Here is a 27,470-nt window from a genome sequence, read left to right on the forward strand (position 1 = left end):
TTGTTCTGTCTTATCTTTGAAACCATGAACAGGGGCTGGTAGTTTCCCTTTTATAAAGACAGAGAACAAACAAGTTGCTTTCTTTCACCATCAGAGTAGGTGATCAAATCAAAGTAGTCAGTTTTAATTATAATTATGCCTGTCTTTAAAAGAATGCTTGTTGCTACTTTTTGCCAGAAATAGAAGAGGTCTTGGAAAGAGGCAAGAAGGATGATCCAGAAGATGACCCCAAGAAGAACCAGGCCATACAATGTAGTTTTCACCAGGGCCAACAAAGAAGGCACCATTTTAAAAATCAAATAGTATGATTTTGAGCATAGTACATGGAAGGTCAGCTAAGAGTCAGTGTTGTGTTAAAAGAGAGTCTGAGTTTTTACACAGCATAAGATAAAAGGTTTTTGGTGCTTCACTTGATCAAGTCAGTTTGTGAACTATCTGTAAAACTAATGAATGGAAGTCTCCACCCAGAGATCTGTCATTCATCACTATCTGACTAGAGAGCCTTCAGGGTACAGCCTTCAATAAAAATCATCACAGTGTAAAAGCTGACTAGATCTCAAGAGGGTTTCCAACTTTGTCCCATTTTATTCAAGACAGAAACATCTTTCACTTTCAAGCTCTCATGGAAGAGAATCCAGTCAACAAAAACCTGTAATATCTCAGTATGTTGTCAAACTTCAAACAAACATATGGAAAATATAGGAATACCCAGTCCAAAGTATACTTCAACTCTGTGACATGAATTTCCCTTGGTCTCTTAACTGTACCCTACTAATTCCCAAAGACACTAAATGGTCTTAACAGGAAACAAAACCATGGAGTCTTGGTGATACCTGTGTAGCTCATGTAGTTATTGAATGGAGCCCGTGGGAAAAGGGTGAAGCCGCAGGTGTCATTAGCTGGCTCTGGGTCCCGACAGAGCTTGCTCTTCGGTGTAGGAGCAGTGTCAGCACACAGGTCTCCTGTCTCCATGGATGGCACTGTTTCTCTACAGGGGTCATCACAGGATTCTCTTTCGCTGACTCCTTTGAATACATGGTAGAGACCCAGGACATGTCCCACCTCATGGATCATGATGTTGGTGTGGCCAAGCATACCATAATAGGCTGGGTTGAGGACGACACCACCTGTAATGGAAAACATCTTTGAGAAAAATAAAGGAACAACAGCCACCCTTAGTTATGCCTTTGACAAACACCAAGAAGTCCATCACAGCCTCTACAAAAATAGTTTATATCTAACATAGTGGCATCTAATTATGTTCTATGGACACCTCCAGAACTAACCTTCAGACATTTCTCTGATATCTGTCATTGGGTCTTTATAGTGACGAAACATATCCACATGAGAGAGGCAAGCTTCTCAGCCCCAGATATAAATTAAACAACTGAGGGAGTGAAAAAACGAAGTTATAAATGCTAACCTCAAATATTTCCAAGTTAGTTCATGCATTAGTATTTTAAAAGCTTGGCTGGATTGCCATTACTATAGACAGATGCACAGGAGGTCCAGGGAGAGGCAGCTAGGGAGATACCTAGTTCCTCTATATACTCTCTGCCATTGTCCATCCGGCCTCCTAGAAACATCACTGCCTGTAAAGAGGGATGATATTGCCACATCGGTACACTTTAGGAATATTTGGAAGCTATGGCTATGGCTCAGTCAGTAAATGTTTAATTTGAAAGCATGAGGGACTGCACTCAGATCCCCATTATTCATGTAAAATTGACTGGGCCAGCAGCACAATCTGAGTTTCAGCGTTAGGGAGGGAGAGCAGGGAAATCCTTGAGGTTTGCTGGTCAATTAGTCTAGCAGAAGCAGTGAGTTTCAGGTTAGATACCATATTCTGCATCAAAGCTTAGGTTGAGGAAAGCATTGACATCAGTCTCTGTCTTCCACACATGAATGTGAACACATACATAATAAATAAAAAAGTATTTGGTACATGCTAGCTGTTTAATAAATAAGAGAATTACTTGACCACAGTTGATCAGAAAATGTAGAGGAGAGCAGATCATGAAGTACTTAGTCCCAACACCTTAGGTTCAGAGAACATCTTGGAAGAGAGAGTAGAAAAACTGTAAGAGCCAAAGGACCTGAACTGCTACTGCAATATGATGTCTTCTATTCTAGGCCATGGAAGCTGCACCCATGAAGTCTCAACATGATGGTTCCCTAAGCAAGACCTTCAAATTGGTAACACCAGTTGAAATGCCAACGTGGGTGGGAAAAATTTCATGGAGAGTCATCCTTAGATGGAAAGGTACAGGCAATTAATGACTTCTCAGACAAGAAGAGATTATCTTCCCCAGGGAGGAATCTTTTAATTGTATTAGAAGGAGCCTTGTAATAGTACTGAATGCAATACTAGTTATTCATCCCTGATAACATATACATAGGAAAAGCACTAAACAACCTTACAAGTTTGTATTTATATTATATATATATGTGTGTGTGTGTGTGTGTGTGTGTGTGTGTGTGTGTGTGTGTGTATTCATATAACAGTAAGAGGTGTGAGAAATAAGGGGTGGATCTGAGAGGGGCAGGGAGTAAACATGATAAAAATATAGTGTACACAATTCTCAAAGAATTATTAAAATATTAAATTTTTGGAAGAATGTTGCTTTTTTTTTAATAAGCTCACCTAAGGTTTACCTCTCCTACTACTGAGGAGCTAGCATTTCCCACTCACCTCAGCATTTCCATAGGATGCCGAGACAGGTGTTCCCAGAACAGGAAGTCACATGACATGAGTTTAGAGCTGGCTTCAATCTGCCCTCCTTACTAAAGCCCACCCCTGCTACCTTCCTTTTCCCATAACTAAACCACTTGACTTGGCATTACTTTTTAGGCCTCAAAATTGTCAGAAAAGACTAAGTCTTATCACCAGTGCCTGAGAAAGAGACTATCAAGAGACCTGGGTTCATCCTTCAAGGGTTAAGAATCACCCTGTGCATCAGTGTCAGACTGGCCCTTGCCTCATGTCTTAGTGTAGTGTAAAGACTGCCTTATTCCTAACAACCACATTTTTTCTATATTGATGGTCTCGTGGGGATGGCCAGTGCTCTAGAAAAAAGCCCTGCCTCTCTTTTGCCATGGTCCGTAAAGGTATTGGGACTACGAAGATGGCAGCCGATGCAATAAATGACAGAACTCAGGAGAAACTGAAACAATAGTGTGAATGGATGTGGAAGGTTTTTAAAATACAGTTTTGCCTAAGTCTAATCTTTTTCTGTTGCCAGAGTTTCCTTACATCTTACCTCATTAGGATGTGAACAACAGAATCTTGAAAGCATGGAGTAGAGGATCCTTTCCTGGATGTGGATTTCTAAGGGCTGTGCCATCTGAGTCCTGAAAGGACTCTGGATTGGCCAGCAAGACAGGTTATCTGGACGCTGTCATCTTTACCTCCACACTACCAACATACCCACCACCACATTAGGCTAAAAAAGACCCATAAGTTGAAAGAAAAGAGATAAAAGATGTGTTGGGAATGTGTATCCGACAAAGTTGATCTTCCTGTCTTTTGAATATCAAAATTTAAGGCAGGTTTTTGAAATCAGATAGTAGGTGGATTTTGTATCATTCTAGAAGTAGATTTCTGAGGAAGTGTCCTAGTCCTATAGAAGAGTGGCTGGATAGAGAGGGAGTGAGAGTAAGTAGAGAGGGTGACACAAAGAGACAAAATGACACCTAAGTCACTCAGAAGACTACATGAATGTGATGCTGTGATGAGAATGATGATCATCTCAGGTGGTCAGCATCACCTGGTGACTAAGGAAAAAAAAGACCGTGGTCTGAAGTAGAAACTTCTAGTTTCTGTGGAAAGCTAGTTATGTCAAATGATGGTTTTTGGAGTACACAGGTGAAAGGATGTCTTGCTAAAGCAGACACATGGAATAATGTTTTCCTGAAGCAGACACAGGTGAAAGGATGCTTTGATATAGCATACACATGAAAGAATGCTTGATGGAGGAGTATAAATATGACCCAAAGGACAGTGGGAGATGAGCACTGAGCCTTGGTTTGTTCTGCCTCACTATTCTTCACAAATGACAAGCATTTACTGGTTCACCTTACATAGCGTTGTTGAGCTCCACTAGTGAGGACTCCAGAGAGAAACTTGCCCAATAACTGCTCATGGGGTTCCTGCATCAGCTTGCTGCTTCCACATCCTCACCTTATGTCAGTGGGTGAGTCTTGCAGTTTTTTCAGGATTGAACTATAGCTGCCAGTTCATGCCTGGTGTTTACCTGCCGAAAGGTCTGGACTGTAGCCACTGAGTCAGTTGTATTTGGTGTTTGCTATGGGACTGTACTGCCAAGAAAGAATATGGAGCTTTCCCTCAAAGAACTAATGCTGAATAGGTCCACTTCCCCAACATCCTAATAACTTTTCACTTCTACCTCTGCTGGGTGGTAAGCTAGAGAAGATGTTGAACCTCTCTTAAAGGTAGGTTGCAAAAAACTTACCCTACAATGGTCCATCTGTAATCAGGATGTGTGAATCATCATTCTAGCCAGATGAAGCCTCTAGTGAAATGAGGCTCAACTGAGTACATTCCTACTATTCATTAACATGGGTGTCCAACCCAGAGATCAAGGTCAATCACGGAGTACATTTCTATTTGCTGCATGCTTGCATGTATGCATTGAGAACTGGACTCAAAACGGAGCTGCTATGATCAACTTTCAAGTGTGGTACAGAATGAATGGACCTCTCCACACTTAGCAACTGGCGACCATGTGTGGCACAGCTGTTCCTTAATGGACTTGCAGGAGGAATGCAGATGTGCCTACTTAGAAGGCCTTTCAGCTTTGATTATGAGGAACAAGCTAAAAAAGTAAGGCAAAGCTGTTGTGTGGTCTTGGGAATGCTGCAGGGGAAGAAAAGAGAGAAGTTGATGATGAAAAGATGACTGTCAGCTGTGGAAAGTCAAGCTTCCAGCGTGATGTTATGTTCCCAAGTCCTCACTGGTTTTTCCCAAGAACCAACACGGGGCCGCCAAAATGGCTCATGGTAAAGAGATTGATTCTCAAAGCTATTTCTATTTAAAAAGCGACTTAAGCAATTTGAGTGAAGGGCACTAGTTGAAATTATTTTTAAATGGTTGTGTAAAACTTTTAGGACTGAGTGTTATATGCCTGTAAATCAGGGAGTCCAGAGCTGCTCTGTAAGTGTCTATATAATTATTTCCAGTCTGGCTACTGTATGCTTCCCCCAAAACATATTCTCCACAATGAAGGAAGAAATTTGTAAAAATGCGCCTTAGTGTCCAAGCAAGGAGCGCTCTTGGGGAAGGCAGAGGAAGAAAATGACAAGAGTGGGTGGATAGACAGAAGGGAGGGAAACAAAGAAAGAATGAAGGAAGACTAAGAACATAGAACAGAATGAGATCTGCAAAGAGGTGTGGACCTGTCCAGAATCAGACAAGGCACTACATATCTCTAAGAGTCCTGTTATTTTCTGGGTACTGCATCCCGCACTCTCATTGGATGGCAGTCTTTGTTCCAGACAAGACTGAATGGATCCTGTATGTTCAAGATGAAGATGAAGATACTACAGAATCTGATGTCAGTTTTATTTCTGTGTGCCCTTTCGGCTACACCTGTCCCTGGTTGCATGCACTGGGAGCTCTCAAGTATTTCTTCATCATGCAAGAAGTGTAATTTGATGAGTGCAGACTTCAGATGTTCTTAGAAAGGGGTTGGGAAGGTAACAAGCTGCTGGTACCTTGCAATTCACTGGTTAAGTAAGCGTGTGTGCACGGACTGAGTACCATTTCTTCGCCAGGCATTGTTTTAATTTGATTTTCACTTTGCTTTGCTTTTGAATCAAGGAGTTGGCAATTGCCAGGGCGTATTTTAAAAGAGAAGACCTTTCAATGTTTTACATTTAACATGATTATGTTTTGGGTTTTGTTTTTTGTTTGTTTTGTTTTATTTTCATGGTGGTGGTGATTGTTTTTGTTGTCGTTTTGGTTTTTGATCGTGAGTGTATCATTTAACAGCTGTGTCATCCCTCCATACAGGACAGACACAGAGGAAAAGAAGGAAGGAAGGAAAAAGAGAAAGAGTAAGGGAAGGAGGAAAGGAGTGGGGAGGGAGGGGGAGGGGGGAGAAAAAGGTTGATTTGCGAATATTCAGCTCAAAATGGGATGTCTCCATCAGATCCCTACACTAAGGGTCAAGAACCCTTATAGAAGAGAAGGCAGGAAGGGTGTAAGAGCCATGGGGGGCAAAGCTCTTATGAAATCATTGAGACTGAAGCAGCAAGCATAGGCCCAGGGCTGTACCAGGTCCTTTGTGCATGAGTGTTTTTGTGAGAATACTGAGTATGTGAATGAGTGGGTTTCTGCTTCTCGTGCCTTTTCTTGAGCTCTTTTCCTTCTGTTGGTTCATCTTGTCTAATTTGGATGGCATGGTTCTGGTTTTCTCATATTTTATTTTGTAATGTTTTGTTATTTGTCTTAGAAGCCTATTCTTTCCTATTGAAAGACTGAAAGGGAGCAGATCTCAATGCAGGAAGTGAAGGGAGGTCCGGGGAGGAGTTGGCAGGGGTAGAGAGAGGGGAAATGAAAATCAGAATGTATTATATGGGAAAATAATCTAATTTCAATAAAAGGATGAACAGATTCTGTAGTCTACACATATATAAATGCATATACTCTGGGGTTTCTTTGAAAATCAGAGTTTGAAGTACTAGGTAAGATCTGCCCAATATGTTTTGTTCTCATCTTGTCCCAGGCAGAGCCTAGTTCCCTCAAACTTCCCTTATCACTTGCCCTATTCTTTCATGACTTATGAAGGGATCTCCCTTTGCTCTTATGAACAGTTCTCCCATTGTAAGAAGTCTACAAACTCATTTCTTTGCTTTAATAAAAGAGCCAACATCTTTCCAGGACATTAAAGACATCTCAGTTAAAAATGAGGTAGGAGGTCATGGGAACAAGCAAGAACGGCAACCACAGTCATGGGATTTAAAACACCACTATGACTGAATACTAAAATTCATCGAGCCCCTTTGAAAGGCCAGGTAATCTTTCACTTACTTCCACATTTTATAACAAGGAAACCTAGAAGCAGACGGCTACTTTCTCCAGAACACATTTGTTCTCTCTGGGAAGTCGAAGCCCCCTCCCTCATTCAGAACATCTTTTCCCACAAGTCACAGTGTCTGGGCTCATTCGAAAACCTCTAGTGTTTAAACTCTCATGAACTTAGGTGCAAGGCACTTGGGTCTCATGCACATTGGAGCATGTTGCTGCTCATCTCCTGAGGATGCTCTGGAGCAGATATTGACCAGAGGACTCTGAAGTCTATGTCACAGCAGCAGACTGTCCCCTGACAGTGAGAATACCTCCAGTAATGGAAGCATCTATCTGCTATTCACAGGAGCTTTCTCGGAGACTCTTCCCTTTTTTTTCTCACACACACCTAAGTCTGTCTTCCCCCTAAGTGTAAGAAGATTTGGAGAAACACCAAACTCAATGTATTCTAAAGTGATCTACCTTCCTATTTGCTCCAACTTTTGTTTCTACCTTGGCACAACGATTCATTAAGTCAAACAAAACTCCTGCTTCCTCATCTACTTCATTATTTATGTTTGTTTATTTATTTAAATTATAATTTTATTAAAACATTTTCCTTTCCCCCATTCAAACTCTCCCATATAACTCTCCCTGATCTCCTTTACATTTATGGCCTCTTTTTTCACAAATTGTTACTGAATGCATATACATACATACTCTTAAATATAAATTGTTTAGTCTGTATGTTACTAGTATATAATGTGTGTTCTCAGGGCTGACCATTTGGCTCTGGATGGCTATTTGGTATGCTCTTTCCTGAGGAAGAGCACCTCTCCCACTCCCAGATTTCCTTAGATGCTCTAGTTCTTTGTGTAGGGTTGAGGCCCCTTGGGCTCTCATCCATCCATTTGGTATATCCACTGGTATCATCTTTGGTCAGCTCATGTTTGAGCAGTCATGTTGGTGAGATTTTATAGGCAATGTCTCAGCACCTCAAGGTAAAGAAAACAAGCAATTCAATTCATACTTTAGCATGTTCAATAATATAGCAATAATTACTACCCATTTTCATGCACAAGAACAAATACTGGTGTGAGGAATTACACTTACCTCGTCGAAATATATTTTTCCATATATTTTTGTTCACTACTGATTAGGCAATGCAAATTTTCTGTCTAACTATTGAAAATAACCTTTCAAATGACAATTAGACTAGAGAGAAATTATCAATGCATCATAATTTAGGTATGCTATTAGTGCTGTATTGCCTGCTACTAATTAGATTTACAGATTAAATTTTTCCATGTTACTCTAAGAATATGCAAAGGACAACAGAGGTTTTCATAAATCTTCTGGGGGGGGACATCAAAGAAAAAGATAAGTTTGGGGAGCACTGCTGGAGCCAGGCTGAGTTCACCTTACTTCTAAGCATGGGCAGGATTTACCAGCCATCTTCTAGGACATCTCTTAGTTTTGCATGGTAAGGTATCCTCGCATTTCTGCCAAGCACACCCTAGAATCATCTGTCCTTTAGTGCTTACTTCAAGTGTCAGCTTCTAGGAACATCTCCCAGGATGCTTTCAAAGAGTTTGGCACTTTCTCTCCACGGGCCTGTCTAACGCTGTGTGTTGCTCTGTGACACACAGCATAATTATGTATTACATGTCTATCTCCCACTAGTACTCTGCACTGCTCTGTTCTAGTGTTTGTTCTCTTCCTGTATTGCCACAAGACAGATTCACCAATCCCTCTTTGAATGAATGCATACATGCACACTTGAATGAATGAAGGGTTATGACTATGGTATTAGTGACTAATATAGAAGTGATGGTTTACTATTTAGTCAAATATTCTGTCTTTGAAGCCATAACATTTATTCAGATGTTATTTACATAAAAATTATCTCCTTCATTAGCATAGGACTAGAAAGCCAAAAATCATACTCAGTGCTAGAAATGGTGTTGATAGCAAAGCAGAATGAACGTCGGGATTCCTATAGGGTGGAAGCCATTGGTAATCAGAAACTGCATTTGGTTTTCCAAACTGTGGGGCTGATATGCTTCTATGTAGATCTCTCAGATCACCTTAAATTGATGAGCTGTTGCACATTGATACAAACATAATCCTACCCAGCCTCTTGGGAAGGTTGTTTAGAATATCCTCAATGTCTTTATCATGCCACACCAGCTGTTCACACTGGTTTTCTCCTTGTAAATTGCAAGTATGATTGAATAGAAAACAATAAACAGATATACAAGCAATTTCATACTGAATCAGAGCGATGAGCTGCTCAGCCCAGCTCCTGAGAGCAATCTCATTTTTCAGAGTTTTAAAAACAAACACCCGTAGCTGCTTTTTGCAATGAAATTTTCTGTCAGATTTTCAGCATATAAATTATAAACATTTCTTGTATCATTGCACTGAAATGTAGTTCCTTCTCTATTTCCTAGCCCCTCTGTCAGCGAGCATTCACAACACACTGACTGTATGCAGTTTTCTCCTTACATGTAGAGGTCACAGACAAGTTCTTACAATTGTGTGTGTACATGTATGTCATCAGTACTATGTAAGTTTATACAACTGTATAAACTTTGCCACACTCAAAATATAGACTCAGCTCATCACTAAAACCTTCCTTCTTCTTGAACATGATAGCACATGTCTTTAATTCCAGCACTTGGAGCAAGGAGGATCTCTATGAGTTCAAGGACACTCTGGTCTAAATAAGGAGATTCAGATCAGTGAGAGTTACATATTGAGGCCCATTCTCAATAAACAAACAAACAACAAAACCAAATAAAACAAATAAAATCTTCCTCCTATTATCCTCTCTCTCCCTCTCTCTCTCTGTCTCTCTCTCTGTCTCTGTCCCCCCCCTCTCTCTCTCACACACACACACACACACACACACACACACACACACACACACATCTGTATCTTTCCCCTACCTAGTCCTATCCCATACCCTAACTAACTACTCCCAACCACTCACAAGTTTTGAGAGCTTTCATGTTATAAATAGTAATCATTTTCCAGATGTTTGCTTTTTTAATCATCTTAAACAACTTGCTGCTTCTTTATGCATTTGAGCAGACTCTGTCAGCAAAGGTTTTTGATACTGATAGAACCTAACTGGTAAGCTTTTATTTTCATAAACCATACTTTTAGTATTTTATATATCTACTTTTTGCTCGGCCCTATTTTGAAGATTTTTGCCTATATTTTCCACTAGACACTCTATAGTTTCGTTTTCTACACTTAAGTATATGTTCTCTTCTGACTTAATTTCTCTATAAGTTGCAAAGTGCAGGCTGAGGCTCATTTTCTGTTGCCTGTGGATATACAATTTCTCCAAAGCCACTAGGTAAAAATAATTATTACCTGTTAAATCTAAATGTAAGTTTTATATAGTGCTGGCTGGCCTGAAACACATTGTGTAGGCCATACTGGCCTCGAACCCACAGAATATGCCTTATCTGTTTCCTGTGTGCTGGGATTAAAGGTAAGCAACATCTAGCCCAGTTCTTTCATTATTTTATGAAAGGATAGATTTGTTTTCTATTGTTTTTATATTAAGTTTGTCTTCCTGGTAATTAATCAATTTACTTCCCCATATTTTCTTTCCTCAAACCCTTTTTAATCTGTTAATTTTTTCTAATAAAAGTTTATTTTCAACAAATTTATTTCTTGCCTTGATCTTACTTCTTTCTTCTCCCCTTTCTTTGAGTTTAATATGCTATTTTTTCTGGCTTATTATGCAGACTTTCCCCTTTCCTAATAAGCAAATCTGTACATTTCCCCTGCTTGTGTCTCCATATGCACAAAAGCTTTTTAATAACATCTTTTAATCATTTTATTTAAAAACAGTTTCCTGTTTGCACTATAATTTGGCTATGGTTAATTAAAAGTATATTGCTTAATTTCTAAATAGTCAGAGGTTTCCTCGTTTTTATTTTCTTATCATTTGATTTCTAACTTATTTACAATGAGATGAGAGAGAAAAGTTTTATGACTTCAGTCCTCTGAAATTACTCTGTGGTGAAGAACTCCTTCGTTAAGTTTTCCACGGCATGTAAAAAAAAAAACGAATGTTCTGCTCTGCATGGATACAGTCTGGTTCTGTTGAGCCAAACTTTTAACCATGTCTCTCAAATATCTGTATATCTACTGAATATTTACTTGTCCTATCATTTTCTAAGAAAACTATTTAAAACCAATAGTTATGACTGCCATTTTGTCTGGGTTTCTATAAGTGGATATCTTTTTTTTTTTTCAGACCATGTTAATGTTCACATCCAAACTCATCACAATTACATTTTCTAATCGAATTTAGTCTTTTATGAAAACTATCCATATTTACTTCTGATAGTACTACTGTACAGTATACTTTATCTTACATTAGAAAGCTGCTTTTCTTTGGATTAGTATTTCCATTGTATTTACTATACTTCCTTATACTTCTATTCTATCCACTGTGCTCTTACATTAGATTTTCTTTTTTAGGGTTTCAGTTCTTTTAGGTGTGTGTGTGTGTGTGTGTGTGTGTGTGTGTGTGTGTGTGTGTGTGTAGATATTTGCACATGAATGTGGGTACCCTCAGAGTCCAAGAGGTTATTACAATAGTTACAGGTTATTGAGATCATTTGGTGTGGGTGCTGGGAACTGAACCTGGGTCCTCTGTACGAGTCCTATGCATGCTTAGACACTGAGTCATTGCTCTGGCCTCACTACGTTCATTGGTATCTTACTAATCAATCCATCTTTAGACAGAAAAACAATATAGAGATTTCCATATGAATTTAATGTTTACCTAAAATGATATGAAATCAGGGCTTTTTCTGAACAAAGACAAAGGGACCCCTTAAATGCTTTAGTTTCCTGCTCCCCTTTTGTCATTTGTAACACTGTACATTTTTAATTCAACATCGATATAAAGCACCTGCATTGGTGCATGCTTTGATGGTTTTATTCTCTCTAGCAGCAGCAGTGGCTTTCCTTATGTCTCAGTCTCTACCTGAGATTTCCTTCCTGCTTCCTAACCTTTTCCAGGCTTTCTCTCGGCACTTGGATAAATTACCTCTGATTTTATTCATCTGAAATTATTTTATATATTTTTTCTTTTCAGATGATATTTTTGTCAAATTTAGAATTCTATGTTAGAAACTATTTTCTTTAACATTAAAATGCTATCAGCCCAATACTTGACGCTGTGCAATTTTGGTTGATGAGACAACATGTCTGTCTTATTATCATATTCCTCAGATAGCATATCCAGATTCCCACTGTCTAACCTGAAGACTTTTCTTCCTTGTCTTTGGTTTTCATCACTTTTGTTGCAGTGGTCCAGACAGAATCTTCTCTGACCCTGTTTTCTTTGGCATTTGTAAAACATCTCCAATACATGACTTGATAACTTTTGTCAGTTTGAAAGATGATCAGCCATTCTCTCTTTTAATATTATTTCCTTTCTAGCTCCCTTCTAGTCTTCTAGAACTCCAATTTCATTAGCAGTTTTTAATCAAGTAACGTAACTAATTGAGTATTTCTCAAGGTGGTTTCTTATTTTTTTCATCACATTTTTCTCTAAGCTTTAACTTCTAGAATTTCTTTGAGGCCTCTACTTCTTCATCACTAGCCTTCAACTAATTCTTGAATTTGAATTTCCATCACTATTTTTTTAGCTCTAATATTTCACTTGATGATTTCCAACAGAACCCAGCTCTCGTAACTAGTCCTCTAGCTCTTACGTATTTCTACACATTAGTTATTTTTATACTGCAGCCCAGTAACTAAAACCTCTGACATCTCATAATCTATTGGTGGTATTGTCTTTGTTGTTGAATTGGTTTTGTTTTCCTTCATTTGACTGTATTTCCTGAAAATATTAAGTGATTTTTATATTGATTGCTTGATACTATATTTAAAATTATGTAGGGTGCTCGTGATGCTATTGTCTCTCTCAGAAGATGTTTTCTCTTGGTTAGGCAAGATAATTTCCTATAAAGATCAACTGAGAGGGCTTCTGGTTGGATTCTAAGCCTAGTGTAAACCAGCCTCCTATACCTTGGTGCACCATGCCTGTCTTCGGTGCTCCTTCTCCTTGACAGGGTCTAATTTCATTTTCTTTCTTTTCTGTCATGTTACTTTTGAAGTCACCACACCAATTTTTAATCTTTTAGAAGTAATTTTGGAATTGGTTTCTAGACTTTGTCTCTGAGAATGCATACTTAAATAATTAACGAATATTCTGAGAGGATAACCACGAGTCTGACATTGAACCCACTTCCCCCGTGCTTTCTATTTCCCTGGGATCTTGAGCCTGAACTCTCTGGCTCCTTGGTGAGTCTTAAGCAAACACAAGGCTGCTGTTTCTCCCCTTATTCTAGTCCTTTTACTAGGACTTGGGTGATTTCCTTGAAAGGAAAAAAATATGGGTTATACTATAGCGCTCAACTGTACAATTTTTCTTTCTCTGAGATTAGACCTCTTGAGTCCTCATGTCTGATGTCCTTCCACAGCTAATGTTCAAGCAGTTCATCTACTTTTGCATTATTGGTGAATCTTGATCATGATTTCATATCTAATAAAATTACCAGACATTCAATAATCTACACCATCTCAACAATTCTTGTCAAATTGTCAAATTTATTTCTAGAAAGACCAGGAAAAATCACTTTTTAAGATTTCAAATTGAGATCCAACTGCTGCTGAGTATACCTTGCTGTCAGAGACCCTTACACATCCACCAGAAAGGTGACCCTTGGAGATTAGAAAGGTGCTTCTTCACAGGGCTCTGTATCTTCTCTGCTACTGTTGTTTTGAGGAAGCAATTCAAATCACCCAAACTCACTCTTGATTGGATTACTTGACTAGGACCCTCTAGTATAGCCATTGTCATCAGAAAGGCTACAGTAACTCACAATGTCCTTTATGAGAAGTCCAGGGTACTTCCAATTTATTTAGTCATCCTGCAAATCCAGGACTGAAACCTGCCTGAATTTTCCAAGGGTCTCCTTGAGTGTCTGAGCTAAGCAAAAGGCCCACCACCTTCCTGATATAGTATTACTAAATCAGGTTTCACACTTTGGTCACCTTAGTGATATTTTCCCCTTTTAGATCTCTCTAAGTCTTAAAATGGATCTAATGAATAAGACCTAATCCCAGCAATTTGTTTCCGTGCAGAGTTGTAGCTGGTGTTCTTTAGATTTTTAATTAGTTAATTAAGTGAATACTGATCTCACTCTGTTGCCCAAAGTGACCTTGAAGTACTGATATTTCTTGTCTCAACTATCCATACCTTGTGTTATATACACATGACACTGAGACCTCACTTTTTAAATAAAGCTAGCTCATTTGCAATTCTATACATGGATGTGCTTCATTCTAGCTATTTTCTCCTCACCCCATATACTTTCTTAAATCTCTCATATCCCTATTGGCACAACCAACTACCTGTTCCTTTTCCAGATTCATGACTATTTCATGATCCATTTATCGTAACCATGGATATGTATGTGACCAATGAGTTATGACTATTCATTGGAGCCTGTTTGTGCCACCAGTTTGTATACAACTGAGGACAATACCTCTCCTTTTCTTTAATCTATCTAACAGTGGACTATAGGGTCCCCTACCTCCTTCTCCAATACTTGTCTGCCTGCTGATAAGTCCATTTGTATCCAGACTCAAGTGCAGTCACCCATAGTTACTGAACGTTTATGAATACAATGTAATGTTCCTTTTGACTTTTCATTTGATAATACAATCACCAAACTGCTACTCAGTAAGTAGCCCAGGCTGTCCCTGAATGTACTCTACAGCCCAGGCAGGCCTTGAAAGATGATATTTTAATACCAACTTCCTTGTCACTAGGATTAAAGGCCTAAACCACCAGAATGGTCTATCTCTAGACTACAGAAACAGTTCAGAACATTCTGAGTGTTTGATCTCCTGCCTCTTAGTTTTCACTTTGAAATGTTTTTATTGACTTACCCAACAGTCATTCTCAACCTAAAGCTGTTAATTCACTGACTTCATATTTCTTACCTTTCCTTTTTGCCCAAATTACTTTCACAAACTCTCCTGAGATGCCCTGTGTCTTATCTACCACTGTTCTTCACATCACCTACCCAGGTGACTGAGAGCATCCTTGTCCCAGGGCCATGTGGCAGAACCTGCAAGGTCTTCCCGAACTGAGCTGGCGAAGTAGACATTGAGGAAGTGAGTACTGTTGAGCTGCAAGGCCTCCTTTAGCTCCTTCACACTCATGTATGCCCTGGGGAGCAAGCACAAAGACAGAATGTCACACCATAGAGTGGAGAAGAGCAGGGCCAGATGTGATTACTATCATGGTATTTCCAGTCACCAAAGCCTTTTGGAAGGGTAGACAGGGAGAGGCATGTCTGACATGAGGTCTAGGAAAAGACACCAGTGTACATTTGAGATATTTATCCCATTAAGTAAAATCCTTCTGCTGTAAAATGCCACAATATCTGCAGGAAGCCACCATGTTGTTATCACTCTCATTTCTTGATGTTCACTGGAACTATTTCTTGAAGATCAACCCATTGATATTGATGAATTCTTTGCTCTGAGAATTATCCCCTGGATGGTGAAGAAAGCCTTCAGCCTCTCAGTCTCTCATACTGCATGGTCCTTATGATTGCAGGAAGTTTAATCACATATCTGTTTCATCATACATCTATAGCAACCATTATTTTTTTAAAGAAAAGGGTGCAATAGTGGCTAGAAAACAAGTTATAAGATGTGAATGTTAGAAGAGTTTTGGGAATATAAAACGTAAATCTCCTGCAAATGATACTGACACTGTGTATTAATTTACTTTTTGTATCCCAAATCTATAGACAGTCTTCCTCTCTACTTCTATCTCCTTATGACAATGATGTATTATCTAATTGATATCTGTTCTGGCTAGTTTTATGCTGTCAACTTGACAAAAGCTATCGTCTTCTGAGAGGACGGAACCTCAACTGGGAAAATGTTTCCTTAAGATCAAGCTGTAGGGAATCACTGCAGAGCATTTTCTTAGTTACTGATGGATGTGAAAGGGTTCAGCCCACTGTGGGTGGTACAACCCCTATGCTGGGGATTCTGGGTTCTATAAGAAAGTGGGGTGAGTATGCCATGAGGAACAAGCCAGTAAGCAACACTCATCCATGACCTCTGTATCAGCTCCTGCCTCCATATTCCTGCTTTGAGTCCCTGCCCTGACTGCATTTGATTATGAACTATGCTATGGAACTGTAAGTAAAAGGAATCCTTTCCTCCTAAGGTGTTTTTTGGCCATGGCATTTCACCCATATAAAGTATCAAATCGGCAATAGAAAACCTAACTAAGATAGTGCCTTAAAATCACTAAACAATTTTATATATGTACTTATAGAATACAAGGCCTATTAATACATGGCTACCAAACATAATAGATTATTGATGGAGTGTTCAATTGCCTATTAGGGGCTCAGGGTGGGCCCCTATTGCTGAATGAATCATACACTTAGGACACATAACTCAGAAGATTCAATTTTGGATCTGTCCCAAAAGCCTCTTTCCTGTGTTCTAGCTCCCATGGTTCCAGAAAATAGTGTGCTAGCTATCAAAGGAGTGAATCAATTAAGCAGTCCTGCCAAGCTGCAACACCCATGAACCATAGCAATTTCCAGCGTGTCAACATATTGATAAAGGTGCAAGAAGTGGCCTTTAAACATCAGTGGTAACCAACAGCTGTGTAATTGGGATCACAGAGCAAACTCATGCCTGGCGTTAGAAAGTTAGGCTCCTAAGGCTAATACATTTGTGGACCTTAGAAAAGAATCTACTCCTGTCATGGTCTAAATCATCAAGCTTTCTTAAAGTACTCTACCACCCCTTATGAAAGAAGCTCGTTACAGCAAATGGAAGTCATCACAGAAAACCACAACTGATCACACATGGGGTGGCGTGGCTCCAACGTATACATTTATATCACAACTCATGCATCTATGGTTCAGAGGACATTACAGAAGAGAGAGATGGAAAGACCATAAGAATCAGAGGAAAAAGGAGTTTGTCATAATATTGTGTCTTGTAGAAATGTCAGAGAAGCTACACATATAAGTCTTGCCAATATTGCTGCCTAAACATGACCATGACCTGACAAGGATGGACCAATAGACATATCAACATGGACATGGGTTGAGGGTCAGGGATAGGGATGGGCAGAAGCTCACAGGGCCTCAACCATATATAAAGAACAAGAAGAAACTTAGGAAGGCCAATAGCTGGAGAAATAGTCTTCCCCAATCCAGTACCAAATGTTCACATTTGAAAACCTATATACAAGTAACCTTATACAGAATGAGTGTGTTATGAATGTTTATGCAATTTCAGAAGGAGCAACTAAACCAGGACTCAGTAGTTCTTAAGCTTGCTAAATGTTTCCAACAGTGGTCATGTTGTGCCATCCTCAAAAGAGGAAAAGCTAAAGCCAGCTTTTCACAGCTAAAGCCAGGCAGACATAGGTTTTGAATTTATGTTTCATGACTGTTATTCTATTATACAAGCCATAGGCCCTGAACACTCCCAATTCTCATTAGGACAGCATGAGCCCTCTTCTTTGTCTTGCACTGCTTCCCAACCATGCTGTCTGTGTCATTTATTGAACCCATGCATAGAAAGTGCTGGCATTCTGAACCCAGGAAATGGAAATCCCAGAAGGAATAAATTTTGTGTTTTTTGGAACAGAACTAAAATGAGGAAGCAAAGCAAAGAAATAAAAAGGTCATGCTGTAGATCTTAAGATGCTTTGGAGAAAGAGTTTTTAAATGGTAGTTTTATTTATTCTATTTGTAATATATTGGAAACATAGTTCTCAGCCACAAGCAATCATCCAAGCTCCATGAGGTGCTGTTGGATTGATCAGAGGGCTGTTCCTTCAGCTGCTTTCCTGGAGACACGATGTTTTGGGCTCTTGCCTGGTTTCTCTGCACTTACATTCTCTTTGCTTTTCTTGTTTATTAAAATAATGGCATTATGTTTTTACTGATGGTTGGGGTGATGGTGACATAATGAAAATCTTTCATGTGGAAATGTTTCAATAAATGGGAGTGTAGAAGTAGAGAAGTAGCTAGAGAAGGAATGGAATTGGATCAGATTAAAGTCACCCTTTGAAAAGAACACGGTACCCAGGATGCAGGGTCAACTCTGTCTCTGTCCTTCTTACAGGTTTCCAGTTAAAACTGGGACATGGTGCTTTAAAAATTCGCTTTCATTTTTACTTACTCACTTTGCCTAAATTCCCCTGTTCCTGGCATGATTACTTTGGGCTATCTGTGTGTTACTGGCTTCTCTGTTCCATTTGCCAGTCTTGGCCACCACCCATCTGTCCTCTCTCAACCCAGTATTTCTGTTCCTTTCTCCTGAACATCCTCCAAAGACCTCTTCCTCCTCCTCCAGCAGCAGCAACAGTGGGGGCAGGCTATACTCATCTTGCTTTCTTCCTTGCCCACCTCTTTCCACAGCCAGAAATTAACTACTCTTCCAGATGAGCATGTTGGTTCTATGCTAGTGGCAAACTGGGTGTGGCTGCTCAGATTTCTATTCTCCACTGAAATATACATACAGGTCTATAAGTCTTGGGGAGAATAAATTATAAAAATGTAGATATGCTTGTAAATAGCCCTTAATTGAATTGATAAGGGGAGCACTTATTTTTCTGGAAAAGACCTGTCCATACCTTTGTCTAAAGCAAGAAGTGTTAACGTGTAGAAGTCAGTGTGGCTGCTTCATATGTATGCCAACTTGTCTTCTGTAACATGTATGGCATTTCAAACATTACTCAGAGCTATTGAAGATAAATGTCTTAGCTCCTGGACTAACCAATGTACCCAGGGCTTGGCTCAGATTTTAGAATGTATCAGTCAATGTAGTTCCTAAATTCAAAGTTGAACTTCTTACTAGAGAAATGATTTATTAAAAGGTAAATGAAGTTGGTGGTCAGGGTGGTCTAAGAGACTTCAAAAACATTTTAGGGTATGGCTGTTGCCTTTGGTTACCTCTCAAAGGTTGAATGTAAAACACTATATACTTCAAACACAGGACCCAAGAAGATCCAAGCTGGATCTGACCTGAAAGTTTCCTTCTTGGGGACTACTTTTCCCAGTACTAAATGGTGCCAAGCAAACTTCAAATGAAGGAAACAAAGAGCAGGTATATATATTTATGAACAGCAAGGACCAGCACATCAAGATATCCCTAAGGGTACAATAGTGGCATGAAAACCTTGGTGATAACCAACAGCTCTCTAACTGAACTTAAGGCTCACTCAACAAGAGAAAAATCATGTCTTGGGGCTAGTGGAGGCATGAATCTTGGAGGAAAACCTACAACCAACATTTTACTAAACCAGCGCAATTCCTAACTACATTTTAAATATTTATCCTTACACCCACAGATAAATATAGGTCTCACCTCCCATCAAAGAATCTTCTTTTTGCAACAGATGGAGACCATTACAGCAAACCACAAACAACTAAAATAGAGAGAAAAAGTGATCATGTTGTACCCAGGCCACAACTCCTGCACTTAAGGCTTGGGGGTCAGAGCAGAATAGGAGGCTAAAAGATTGTAAGTTCCAGAGGAACAGGAAATGTGTCATGAGATTTTGCCTTCTAGAAATGTCAAGAGAAGCAACACCCACAAAGTTCCATCTACATGGCTGCCCCAATAAAAAATAAATAAGGATGATACTGATAGGCATGGAACACAGAAGGAAGAAACCTCCCAGGGCTCTAAGATCAGAGAATAGAATATAGGCAACTAAAGAATGCTGAAAACAGGAGAAACAGTCTTTCTCAGGGAAGATCCCTCCCACCTCCTACTGGTTCCTAATAACAAATGATTGGCCCTGAAATCATATACTTACAAGTGATATTATATAGACTGAGGAAACTTTATTTATATATGTAAGAATATATTACATATGTTATGTATATGATATATATCACATACATATAATTAATTAAAGAAAAAGAGGACATGAGTTTGAGAAAGAGAAAGGGGGATTCGTGGGACATTTAGGAAGGAAACGAAAAGTTATACAATTACATTTTAATTTAAAAAGTAAACTGTTTTTAGAAAGAGATAAATGAATTTATTATTTGAAAGACAGTGAAATGATAAACACAATTGTGAGAAAATACACAAGGTTCATGAACCAATCTGAACTGTGTATTAAAAAGGATAAGCTACAATTACTTGTTCAGTTTCTGCCTGGATCCACTTATACTTATATTCTCCAACCTCTACATAAAGATATTTTGCATATGAGATAGTACACACCAGTCATCCCAGCACTTGAGATGTAAAAGTAAGAGAATCTCAAGTTTGAGGCCGGTCAGCAACAGCATCAGAAACTGGCATATTGAGAAGCAAAAGATGAAGATACGGCAGAAAACTGTTCACCCTGGAACCCCAGCCTCTCTTCCCATAGTCACTGTGAATCTCTCTGGAGGAGAGGTACTGTACAAAGTTAAATAATCCCCATCTCAGAATAAAACCCAAATGTCCTCAAGGACTCTCACCATATTCTCTTGAGGGAGAACTTGTTAAAATCTGTAATTTGGGGATGTAGATGAGTCTAAACATTTCTACCATCCAACCTCCTGCTGGGATATAGAGGCCCTCAACGTATCTATTTTAGCATTTTCCTAGCAAACTACCACAATTGCCAGGGGTCTCTCCTGTTAAGTTCCTCCTGTTCTTAGGTGCCCATCATGTCAACCACTCTATTCTCTCTTTGCTCATGACCGCATCTCCTGCTACTCCACAATCACAAAGGATGCCCGCATCTCAGTCTTCTTCATCCCAACTCCTCTCCATGTTAGAAATGTCAGCATTTATGTGCTGTACCCACTAAGAACAAGGTATCTCTTCCCTTTTTCATGCCTCATGGCATGCACTCCCTTCGTCTATCATTCTCATTACCCCCTTCTCTTAGACTAACTTTTGGAAAAAAAAAAGAAATGCTGTTTTCATATAGATTATTCACTTGATAATTTCATTTGTTTATAAACATCCCCTCTCCAGGATTATTTATAATCTTCAATATTCCACTTTGTCTCAACATACTGAATCTTTTACTCTGGATTCTTAGTAGCTGAGCATGCCACGTTGTTCGATAATAGAATGGAGGCCACTCATCGTGAATTCCATCACACCCACATGCACCCACACCCACACTTAAACTTATTTCCTTCTTATTTCTGTTCATCTATTTGGTCACACAGGATGAGGTTTTCTGAGTAAACTATAACTAACACCCTTTCTTTTTCCTTCTTCTTTTCCAATTCAAATTCCCTAAGAAAAGTATTTATTCATCTCCCATTCACCCAGGCACCCTTAATCCAATTATAACCTGGCTCTCGTTTATTTCACATTATCAGAATTGCTTTTATTAATGTTGTCAATGACATCTTCATTTTCTCACCACAACAAGGACAACAAACCCAGCCACTGTTGTAGTGGAACCCTGAGTTGCATTTTGTATTTTTTAGCTACTTGTTTTGCATTTTGTATTTTTTAGCTACTTGTTTTGCATTTTGTATTTTTTAGCTACTTGTTTTGCTTTAAGCACGTCATGCCCTTGATACTTGATCACAATGCATTTTCTTATACCTCATATCAGACAGTTCACAGAAGGGAGAGCATAGGTGGGGGGGCTGTCATGTGCTGGTATATAGGGACAGGCAGAGACCCCCCCCCACACACACACACACTAAAAAGCAAAAAGAACAAAACATTCTGAAAAACAAATCACAACCAACATCAGATGGATCCCTGGGAAGACTGGCATCCACAAGCAAACAAAGAAACAAAAACAAAAGGCAAAGCAAAACAAAATCACTACCCAGCCAGCTTGTAGGCAGCTCTGAAGGCTAAGATTCTTCCCTGCAGCCCCCCCTCTGCCCCAGTCAAAGAAAACAGAGCAAGAATCAGGAAACTGTCCTCTGGGCCTAAGAAGAACACCTCTAATTAGAAGTGGAAAAGTCTATTGAGTTAGAACCACATGGTAGAAACATTTGACCCACAGACCCAAGTGACTCACAAGCTCCCAGAAGAGGGAGCAAATGCTTAAACACATCAGGAGAGCTACTAACGTCCTTTTCCAGTACCTAGAGGTGAAAGTCACTTATCTTGTAATGTTCACTCCTCAGCCCATGCACCATACCCTGCGGTTGTAGTGAAAACCACACAAAAAGCAACACATTTCTGCTCTCCTTGGAGAAAAATATGAACCCACATGTACAAGTGACCACATGGGTAGCTGTGCACATGTGCTGATGATGGAGATAGTCTGTTCCAGCTCATACATGCAACACTGCCACGGGGAGAGGGTCTGAATGTTCATACCCACTACAAGTGGCCAAATGGAGACAAATGATGTGGTTTAGATGTGCAATGTTCCCATAAGTTCACGTGTTTGAGGACTTGGTCTCCAGCTGCTGGAACTGATATGGAAAATTGTAGAACATCTAGGAGTTACAGTCTTATCAGGATTGGATCTCTGGGGACAGAAATTCAAGTTTTATAGCTCAGCCCCACTTCCTGCTCCCTTGCTGCTCCCACATTACTGAGACATTATGACCGGCAGACCCCCGCTCTCATTACTATGCCTTCCCATACTAACTGTGAATAAAAGTAAGTTCCCTTGTTGTTAAATTGCTTCTTGCTGCATGTCTGGTCAATGAGAAAAATATCTAAAACAACGTTTCATGGGGACATTCTGGTCCGGAGCATTCATGAGAGGCTGCCATACGATTTTGCCCTATATCTACACAAGTAATCACACAGATATAGCTACACTTATGCACACCTGATTGACCTCATGGAGACACTCTGAACTTGCAAACATAGAAAGGACCACACAGAGACCAGCTAATTTTTTTGTACATAGTTAAATGACATTAGAGATAATCAGAACTTATGTATACATTAGTGACTACATAAAGATAGTCTGTGTGTGCAAATGCACATGTGAGTGACTACGAAGTCTTCAGTTTTATACATACAAGTTTTATGCATAGAAACCTCAGTCTTTATCTACACACTAATAAGACATTGCATATACCTATACACATGTAAATAACTGCACAAAGACAGTCTATGACTATGAACACTGGAGTGACATCATAGGGACAATCTGTTGCTGTGCCCATGTGAAGGACCTCATTGATCTCTAAGTATACACCAGGAATCACTTAGGGACAGTCTGTTCCTGTGTATATGCTAGTGACCTCATAGAGATAGTCTATATGTGTGCACATGTAAGTGACATCAAGGACAATCTGAATTCTGACACTTGCTCATCAGATTGTAGTCTGCTCTAGCATACTGAACAAGCAGCTCTCAAAGGATAAAACAAAATAGTCAGGAAACCTAAAACTACTCAACATACTTATACAGCAGAGAAAGAAAAACAATATTGAGGTCTGGGAGGTTGCTCAATCATTAACTGCTTGCCTCAGAATCATTGGGACCCAAGTTCAACCTCCAGAACCCATGTAAGATAAAGCTGGTATAATAGCATGTATGTTTAATCAGTAGACAGAGACACGTAGATTCCTGACTAGTCAGTCGCACCTACACAGTAATACGCTCCTCCCAGAAGCCATTGATGCCAAAAAAAAATAAATAAAAAAGCTCAGCACCAAATATGACATACCTCCTATCCAGCTGTTAGCCAGAGTGTCCCAGAGACCCTGAAAGCACTACAGGTCATTACAACTGTTGCCATAGTAAACCTATTGTAAAGATGCTACACTCTATAGTCAAAAGCCATGAAACAACAAAGAGGAGTAAACAGAAGTATTGTAAGAGTCAGAGATCAGGAAGGACCAGGATAAAAGAGTGTCTTTTGACAGGAGCAATACAACCATGACCTCACAGTGCTAGAGTCAAGCTAGTTAATAGTCCAGGATGAAAGAAAGAAGGGTCCTGAGGCCACAGCCCTAGTGAGAAACCATTTAGTGGCAGCTGATGGCTGCTAGGAGAGAGAGAGTGAGTGAGAGAGAGAGAGCGAAAGAGACAGACAGACACAAAGAGATAGAGACTCAGAGAGGCAGAGAGGCAGAGACACAGAGAGATATAGACAGAGATAGAGAGAGACAGAGAGATATATTCAGGTTTCTTTAGAAATGTATTCCCTGTTAGGTCTCCATGCTCCAGTGAGTGCCCCCACACCCATGTCTTTCACAGGTAGCATGAATTGGACTCAGTATGTTATAAAGGGAAAAAAACATAAAGCTAGATGTTAGGAAGTTGGGAGGTTCAGATAGAACTAGGAGAAGTTGGAGGAAAGAGTGCGAGGTAAATATATGATCAAACTACACTGCATGCATCTATGAAATTCTCAAAGAAATAATAAAGAATAATTTAAAATTCTAATAAACAATAAAATGGTATAACTTTATTGTCTGTTTTTCTCCCTAAATAAACAGAACTACCTAGTAACATGGGATGGTTACATTACTGTAATGGAAGAAACTGACCGTATTACAATAGCCAAGGCTTTTAACAATAGATGTGATTTTTAGTACAATACATTTCCAAAGAGGAGAAATGACTTCAGAGCCTAGAACTCTCAAGGAGAAAATAGCTCCTTACAAATGGAAGGGTAAATCTCAAAAATCAATTTAATCTTAGGTCATCCAAAGCCAGAGAGGAGATTAAAATACCAAGAGAAAAAAAAAGCCAAGTGTTACAAGGAAACTTCTGAACTAAATTTTATAAGAATAAATGTAGACTTTGGAAAGAAATATCTCATAAAACTGTAAAAAATAAGATAACAATTAAAGCCAGTAACTAGTATAAACACAAAGAAATGTAGAGTGATAGATTTTAAATTTTATATTTGTCAGAATATTAATCAAAAAGTATATATATATATATATATATATACATATATATGTTCATACACAAATATACACATAAGGAGAGAGAGAGGAAACAAAAATCCTGAACTCTTAGAAGTATGCTTTGTAACCAACATGAATAATCACTAAAGTATATTCAATAATCCACTAACCTGGCATTGTTTGCTTCTATCAATAACAATAATAACAATGAATTCAATCTTGACTGTGCACAAGATGCTCCCTACAAATTTTCTCTTGTAAAGCCCACAATAACCTTACAAGATTGGCATAATCATTTCACTTTACAGATAAGAGCGACGGTGTGAACAAATCACTAAAATGCACAGTAACTGGAACCATACTTCATACGCTCAGACAGTTACATTAAGGAACGAAGGATGAAGTAAACTGCTTGGAGGATGGGACATTGTAGAAAATATTAGGAGGCGGTACATGTTATGAATCAGCTGTGCTGGTCTCAATCTCCCAGTGCGTCCTACTGATATATAGAACGTAAGTGACACAATTTGTGCTTTTCTACTTTCCTTTCATGTAGGGATGCCAAGTGGAGTAGGTTCTATCAATCAGCCTTCCTGTTGTTAGAGTTGAAAAAGGAGCAAGAGAAGAAGACCTTTCTTTGCCTCTTTTTACTTTCTCTGCCTCAGGACAATAGCATTCTGGCATCTTCTACCTGGGTCACCTAGATGCAAGCTTTAAGACAAACACCCTTTATTGCATTGATCTAACAGATATAGCATGACTTGGTGATGTCATGAGTGGATTCCTGAGTGGTTGGCAGTAGCTAAAGAATGTGTCCCTGGAACAAGTAGCTAAAACAGATGTCCAGAATGTCCTCCCTCCTTTTATGTCATGAGCAGTGGTGGCTTTGTACACAGTAGACCAAAGCACGGTGATCCCAAAGCACTGATATTCCCAATGCCCAACCTTAAGTCCAGCACCCTGTGCTTTTCAATAATGTCCCAAGAGACTCAATTTATATTTAATATCTTGTTGCTGCTGCTGTTATTGCTGCTGAAATACTGACAATGGTTTCTGTAATCGTGACTAATTCAGACACAATAGTCCAGCTAATTGGCCCTCAGGGTAGAAAAGTCAGAGGAGATGTATTCAGGTGCCATGGTCACATGACTAAAGGAAACTAAAAAGTTCTAGCTAGTTCAAAAAATAGTACACACTCTACATTTTAATGAATTACTTTCCAGATTCATTAAAACTTATTCCTCAAGATCCATAACACCAGCTTTAATGTGGAAGACTGCAAAATATTACAGTTTCTAGTAGGCAGAAAAGGAAAGGCTTAAGTGTTGCTGATCAGTTAAGAAAATTGTTGAGGTTTGCTCTGTTTCTATGTATTGCTATGCTAAATATTGGCCCTGGTTGCTGCCAGGGATGGGGAAATTCTCACTTAGACTCGAGTAAAAACTATACAACCTTGCCCCCAAGTTAACCCTGATTGGTGAATAAAGATACCTATAGCCTATAACTGGCAGAAGAGAGATAGGCAAAGTTTGGGTTCCCAGGCTGAGGGTCTGAGGCAGGGACCATGAAGTCAGAGAAAGAAGATGTGGAGAGAGGAAAAGACACCATAAGATAGGTGAGTCATGAAAACATGGCCATGAGGGCTGGCCAATTGGAGTTAAGAGCTACTCCGATGGAACACAAACTTGGCAAGTTATAATTTGGGGTTATTGATGGGGAAGTAGACTCTAATAGCCCGGAGGGTAGCTATCTGCCCAACTCTGGTGCATCAAAGGCTTATTATAAATAATCAAGGGTTTGTGTCTTTTTTCTGGGAACTGAATGATCGAAAGACAGGTAGCAACCCCTGAAATTAAATTATTAAATTAAATTAAATTTAATAATTATTAAATAATTATTACAACAGAAAACATCAGTTTTGAGAAATGTTTTTATATTGTTATTATGTAACTTTTCTTATATGGGAGGAAAATGATTCCTGGTATCAACATACCTACGTTGCCAAGAAAGCAATTCTCTGAGGGGACAGTTTCCTTCCCCAAGAGAACACAACCACTGTCTGCCATCTTAGAAGTTGAGAATAGTCCTCACTCAATAATAAATACCATGTTATGATTGGGAGTGGACTTCTTAGGTGTCAGAATTGGGAAAAATAGTTTTCTCTATAGTCTTTTCATAAATTACCCAGTCCTTGGCATTTTGTTATAACAGCACAAACAGACTAATATTATCAACATTAAATTGTTTGTACAAAGTTATCGCATTTAAATAAAAGTACATATTACATATACATTCTAAGGTAGACAATGGATTTCTGGAAGGAACTGAAACAGATAATAGGATTTGAAGTATATGCTTTACACATTTATGTATTTTATTTTTTTAAGTTTAGACAGTTTTCCAAAACAATGTTTCTCCAAACCAAATATCAGCAGGTAATAAAAATAAATAAGCTATTGTATGTTTGTGCATGTGTGATGTGGGGATGTGTCTGTGTTTATATGTGCATGTAAGTGTGCATGTGTGCATAT

General features: G+C 39.1%; 1 protein-coding gene across 3 annotated transcripts in view; it reads right to left on the bottom strand.

Moving 5' to 3' along the window:
* The window catches only part of Pappa2 (pappalysin 2), a 276,315-nt gene that overhangs the window by 170,291 nt on the left and 78,554 nt on the right, over positions 1-27,470 (bottom strand). For all 3 annotated transcript variants that reach the window (NM_001427778.1, XM_063272601.1, XM_063272600.1), the window contains 2 exons: positions 15,160-15,305; positions 834-1,127 (listed from right to left, as the gene is read on the bottom strand). In NM_001427778.1, the coding sequence (NP_001414707.1) occupies positions 834-1,127; positions 15,160-15,305 (440 nt within the window). The remainder of the gene's footprint in view (positions 1-833; positions 1,128-15,159; positions 15,306-27,470) is intronic.

This window comes from Rattus norvegicus, chromosome 13, assembly GCF_036323735.1.
Source record: "Rattus norvegicus strain BN/NHsdMcwi chromosome 13, GRCr8, whole genome shotgun sequence".
In the NCBI taxonomy this organism is placed as follows: Eukaryota; Metazoa; Chordata; class Mammalia; order Rodentia; family Muridae; genus Rattus; species Rattus norvegicus.